This window comes from Gigantopelta aegis, chromosome 3 (genome assembly GCF_016097555.1).
Source record: "Gigantopelta aegis isolate Gae_Host chromosome 3, Gae_host_genome, whole genome shotgun sequence".
NCBI classification, from domain to species: Eukaryota; Metazoa; Mollusca; class Gastropoda; order Neomphalida; family Peltospiridae; genus Gigantopelta; species Gigantopelta aegis.
In genome coordinates this window covers 9,307,838-9,314,485 of record NC_054701.1, presented here as the reverse complement: position 1 = coordinate 9,314,485, position 6,648 = coordinate 9,307,838, and the positions used below count along the sequence as shown (strand labels likewise).

Genomic DNA, 6,648 nt, shown 5'->3' with positions numbered 1-6,648 from the left:
ATCGCATTTCGCGAGATGTTACATCCTGGTGGCTACGATTAAGTATTTCCCTATATATGATGCAGAGTCACTTTATCGACTTATACTGCGCTAAACACATAATAATCTGCATACTTGCTCATCCCACCCATTGGTTAATTTTTTTTACAGATTAATAGAAAATTCTACTAATTAATATAACCTCTACAGCTGTATTAAATGGTGACGTCTTTTATCATAAATATTATGTGTTTTCATATACATGTAGAATCTACATTCCAAAATAGTTTGATTGTCAATTTATACACTTTTAAAGTAGCACAAACACCAGTATGTATCCCAGTGGCCCACTAACTAAAGACTCAAGAACTATTACTCTAATTAATCAACATGATAACGTAATAATTTAAATAGTAGTGGAACTACATGTATATAACAATCCGCGGAATTATACATCATATAAGGTGGACTACTCTTGAATAACGTTGCGTTTCTCGTTGCTTAGAGATGCAACGTAAACATTACATTGTTCCCGATTTAACGTTAACTATCAGTTTATGATATTTAGTCAACTATTCGTGCAAAATGTATAGTCGAAATTCAGGTAAGCTGAAATATACAGTATTAAATAATCAGATCTATTTAAAATTGAAAATATAAATTAGGTATACACGTTCTGAAGTAGCTTACGTGCTAATATTGTTTGAATTATTGAACACCGTTGTTTTTCTAGTTTTTCTATTAAATGTAGGCATATATAAGTTATTACCAGTGTCTTCCGGTATTGTCGGTATTGCAAACTAGTCTTAAGAATAAAATTGTCTTATGTGAGCCTCAGGTGAACACAATAGGGCCTACCTTGTTTTTATGTTTAATATAAGATACTCACTATATAATATACGGAAGCACACGAGGTAATACTATCTTTATCATTTCTCCATCGCTTCCTCCCTCCTCCCCTCCCCCTATATGTATTTGTATATGTAATCAAATCTATAATGATAATGTAACTTTTAAGTTTGTATACACGTTCTGAATGAATGAATGTAGCCTACATCTTAAAACGGTTTAGTAATAATTAGTAAGTAAAATTAAAATTTATATAACAACATCTCAGCACATTTTAAAACTACATTTGTTTGATATAGCAGAAATGGATGGAAGTAATTATTACAGGCCAGTTTCAAACTAAAGTTTAAAAAGAAATTGTGGTTTAACGACACCACTAGAGCACATTGATTTATTAATTATTATCATCGTCTATTGGATGTGAAACATTTGATAATTTTGACATATAATCTTACAAGGGATCCCCACTACATTTTGCCATTGGTAGCAAGGGATCTTTTATATGCACCATCCCACAGACAGGATAGCATATATCACGACCTTTGATATACCAGTCGTGGTGCACTGACTGGAACGAGAAATAGCAGAATGGGCCCACCGACGGGATCGATCCGAGATTGACCGCGCATCAGGTCAGCATTTTTACCACTGGGCTATGACCCACCCTAATACATTTAAAGTGAGTGTCATGGTAACCAAAAGATGTGATTATAAATTCAAACTACACCTCAGACCTTTTCTCTTTCGCATTAAATGTATTTTGAGTCAATAGAAAAACCAGAACAACCAGAAACACAACGAAATTGTCACCCCCCTCAACCCCCCTCCCAAAAAAAACCCCCACAAAAAACCCCTAAAAATTGGATCAGCTGCTTTAATAAACAAATACTATACTAATTAACTAACAAGGTATAGTAACACTAATTTAAATATCACTGACACTGTATAGCTCTTAGGCCATTGAAAGGAATATTATTGGTTCTCGTCACCGCCCGATCCTAAAACAAGAACCCGATCCTGATTATTATTATTTTTATTTTTTTATTTTTTGTAATTCGATTCTAATACATATTATTATTATTATTATTATTATTATTATTATTATTATTATGTGTATATATATATATATATATATATTTTTTTTTTTTAAACTTTTTTTTTACTACAATACTTTTTGTAAACTGTGCTGAAGCAAATTCTCAATTTCGGGCAAAAATTATAGATATTCGGCTGAAATGTGTTAATCTGAGACATCTTTACAAATAATTTTTATCATTCTACCCGCAAAATTAGTTCTACTAATCCATGTAAAAAAAAAAAAAAAAAAAAAAAAAAAAAAAAAAAAAATTGCAACCCTATATAGCAGTTTGGCAGTAATGCTAATATGAAGAAATGAGAGAAGGGTGGGAGGCACGTACTACAACCATGACGCTCTATGTTAATAGGCTACTACTAACTATATACAAACTGTTGAAAAGCATGGAATTTAGGATATGGCCTATAACTAATATTGAGTGTAGAATAATGAAAATACATCAGTGTTTTTGCCAAAGGGTAAAATGGGTATGGCGCCATATCCAATTTTTTGCAGATTTTTTTTAATTTTTTTTTTCAAGTTACTCCTATCATTACTGTATTATTTTCTTAACCCTAACCTTAAATTAACCCAGTTTCTTTCTGGGGGAGGCCCCCTATACCCCCCGTTGACTGGTTGCATTCAAATATATAGTGCCATACCCAAAAACGTATTTCTGGAAGAAACACTGTACATGATAAAAAGTGTTCAGGCCCCTGGGCAAAGCAATGTACTGGGGCCCCTATTTAATAATATGAACCTTAATTTTTATTTTTCAAATTGAATTCCGGGCCCCTAAAATCGCGGGCCGCTGGGCACTAGCCCAGTGTGCCTATGCGATAAGACGACACTAACGCCCACCCACACTCGGCCATTCCCTCCCCTCTTGCCTACGACCGTCAAGTGAATGGCATTTTACATTGTGAAGGGACAGACATTAGTGTTTAAACACTGTTTTCACAATCAGAGCCGTTTATTATCACTGAAATCAAACATTACTTACATATTGTTTAGAGTATCCATTCCAGGCCCGTACGCAGAAATTTATATGGGTGCGGGGGGTGGGGGGGGGGGGGTGGGGGTGCGTAATCGACGGCCCAAAGGGCCGGAGTTGCTAGGGGGTGCGGGGCATGTCCCCCCGAAATTGTTTTTAATATAGAATGCAGGAGATGCATTTTCCTGCATTCTGGGAAGTAAATTTGTCACATCGTCGGACTATTTTAATTTTTTTACACATCCACGGATGGACCTCGGCTGACTATGGGAGGTGCGTACGCACCCCTCGCACCCACCCCCTCCTGCGTACGGGCCTGCATTCCCGTACAATTGAAGTGCTTCTGGTCATCCTGGTGTTTCTAATATTTCATATTTTTAAAAACGCACGTGAGTCTGCGAAGTAATGATTATGTAGTCACGTTTTTTGTCTATTTTTAAGAGTATTTAAACGTCACAGACTCTTGCTTCACTCTGTTGTATCCACATTTGTTACAGGTTTGTAAATTAACCAAACTTAGTGTCCATTTGTACGGGCTAAAACGAGTCTAGGTAAAAATATACCGTAGTGTTTAAAAACTAGGGTCTGTCCCTTTAATTTATATTATACGATTCAAAAGGACAGTAGTCTAACCTATACATTACATTTATTTTCTGTTGAGGTAACCTGCGTATTTCTGTCTTTGTCAATCCCATGTCGTACGTTATTTTTATTTAAATAAAACAAAATGTCTTCGCTTATTTTTCAAAACATCCATATAAATAAATAATGTTGATGTTTTGTCTCACTACACAGAAGACTATTTTAAACAAGCATTCCGAGAGTACTGCTAAAGCAATACATGTCCCCTACTGCGCTCAACACATTTTCGTATCTCGTAAGTTTAAGGGCAATGACTGAAAATTAGTAAAATGCCATGAAAGCAAAAGTCCGGAAAACATATTTTAGTATCTTCCGAGTTCAAGGGCCATAACTCTATGGGTGATCACCATGAAAGTCAAACTTGATCGGAGACGGTATACGATAAAGTTCTACACAAAACGTCAGCTTAATGTCTTGAGGCATTGTTGAAAAACGTCCGGAAAACACATTTTCCTATCCTCTAAGTGTAAGGGCCGTGACTCTTTCAAAACTGAGTAAATCACCATGAAAGTCAAACTAGATCTGTTACAGTACATGATAAAGCTATACACAAAATGGCAGCTCAATATCGCGAAGCATTGTGAAAACCCCCCCTATATATGGGACAGACACAGACAGAAGGACGGAGATGAAACCTATAGTTCTCTCCGGTTGGACCGCTAGGGGACTAATAATGTAGCTTCTTTTCCACGATTAACCAATGCAACAGGATATTCAAAATTTGAAATAGAACATTTATTCTGAGCCTGCATCTTATGTAGCAACATACAGTTAGCTTCCCCGTCGCAAAAATAGTTTTAACTTGTTTTTGCTTAGATCCTTGTTTGAAAGTTACTTACTGGAATACGACATAAATTATTAAGCTTATTGGTGGCTGTGATGAGGCTCAGTATTCATACACCGTGCTTCACTTGTGACAAAAGTAGGGCGTGGCCAATTTGGGTAATTTTGAAACAAGCTGATTTTGTTAGAAGCTGAATAGCTAAACTTTTATTCAAATGTTTACACAAATATATGTCATATCTGCCAACTCCCGCTTGGGTGTGATGATGGTCCAAAATGCACCAAAAAATCATGCATTTTGGGAACACAACTGAAAAATATTGGGCATATTATGATGAAAATAGCACAAAATATTTCTATCGAGGTGACGATGGACAATTGATAAAGTTGTAACTCTTTGTTAGTTTAAAAACAAAAAAGTTTGTTTTGATTAACGACACCACTAGAACACATTGCCTTATTAATCACCGGCTATTGGATGTCAAGCAGTTGATAACTTTTACGTCTAGCCTTAGAGACAAAACCCGCGACATTTGTCCATTTGTAGCAAGGCATCTTTTATATGCACCATTCCATTGACAGGATAGCACATACCACATCATTTGATTAACAGTCGTGGTGCACTGGCTGGAACTAGAAATAATCCAATGGAACCACCGACGGGGATCGATCCAGACCGCTTAAAAACAAATTCGTAACGCTGACATCTTCAGTTAGTACCGTACATTAAAGACAGTTTTGAGTATCTGCATACTTTATTTTCCTATTTCAGACCGCCTACCTACGACAAGTACAACTGACAACCCCATCATCTTCCAGCAAGTGACTATGGACACTAGCCAGCAATGGGTGCCAATTGGCAAATCACTGTGCAATCTGAAAAACATATTAGCCGTGTCAGTAGAATCATCTACTTCGGGTGCTTCGTCAATTCCCAACCATCTTCCCAGACGGTCAACGACCAGTCGAAATTCAACAGGGTATAGAACAAGAAAACTGAAACGTTTTGGAATATCTAGTAAATTTGATGACCATAGTGCTTCTGGAATAACTCAAAATAACAACTATGCTTTACGACACATGACTTCGTCATGGTACCAGAATGCAAAAAGGTATTCACGAGTTGTAGCTTTAGAGGAACGCTTTGCTTCACGTGAAGGCATTGTATATGCAGATCCTTGGAATTCAATTATTGAAGAATATGACCCATGGCTTAACGTGTGCAACACTAGCAAAGCTGATAAAGGTTCAAACGCGCGCGTTAATTTACCAAACAAGTCGGATACCAGCATCTGTGACGTAAAACTGTCTTGGACCCCAGCAGCAGTCTTCGAAGGTGTTCAGACGATCTATGGCATCGTAATACCTTCTTCCGCTGATACCACGGATGACGTCACTACAGAGTTACCACTGGACATAACCGAGTTAACAGCCCAGCTAACCGTCTCGTGTCATACTGCCCTCCACTGCATTGATCCCGAGGCATACCAGAGTGACTTCGTTAAACCAGTAGCCGAGTCCGCTTCTACCCGTGATGCTGCTAGGTCTTCAGGTCACCTACAAGTGGACGAAGCAGACGTGGGGTCGTCTGCTGCTGACGAGGACAGATACTGTCAGTGGATTGTCGACGAGTGGTTAGATCAGATTCGAGTAGCTGTGTGTGGCGACACTCCAGAACAGGCTGACAATCCAGTGGATCAGACAACAAAAAGGAAACATCAAAATGAAGCTACTGTCAAATCTGAGTCTGAGGAGCTTAAAGACATTTTTACAAGACTGCAGTCTCGGGAACACAAATGGAGTTCTATGGAATTGTATGAACTTAATCAAAGTCAGCTGGTTTTGACTAACAACAAAATGGATACGAAAAAAACTAGATTGACAAGGCATAGACAGAAACGAAATATTGGAGATTTGTTTCAAAATAAAGAATCGCCACCTACCAAATTCTTTAAATTTGAAAATGGTAAAACCTTTCAATATATGTAAAATAATCATCCTTCTCTTTATGAATTATTTTGTTTTATTTTGAAAATATGAAGTTATTATTCTTCATTGTATGCTTGTTTTTGTAAATAAAAAGTGCTATACTATTTTGTGTTTTGTTATTTACCTGTGTAGTAAGTAGCCTAAAATAATGGGGGGGGGGGGGGGGGGGGAGTGGGGGGGGGGGGAGCCAGTAAAAAGGAATCGGGGAAATAATAATACCAGGATCCTCTCCAATGTTGTTGTTTTTGGGGTTTTTTTTTAACGACACAACTAGAGCATATTTATTTATTAATCATCCGCTATTGAATGTCAAACATTTGGCAGTTTTGGACATATA

General features: G+C 37.2%; 1 protein-coding gene across 1 annotated transcript; it reads left to right on the top strand.

Annotated features, from left to right (window-relative positions):
- Positions 1-434: 434 nt before the first annotated feature.
- Positions 435-6,415, top strand: LOC121369456. The gene is made up of 2 exons (XM_041494555.1): positions 435-583; positions 5,095-6,415. The coding sequence occupies exons 1-2, from the start codon at positions 565-567 to the stop codon at positions 6,309-6,311; spliced, it is 1,236 nt and encodes a 411-aa protein (XP_041350489.1). The 5' UTR covers positions 435-564; the 3' UTR covers positions 6,312-6,415.
- Positions 6,416-6,648: the final 233 nt, after the last annotated feature.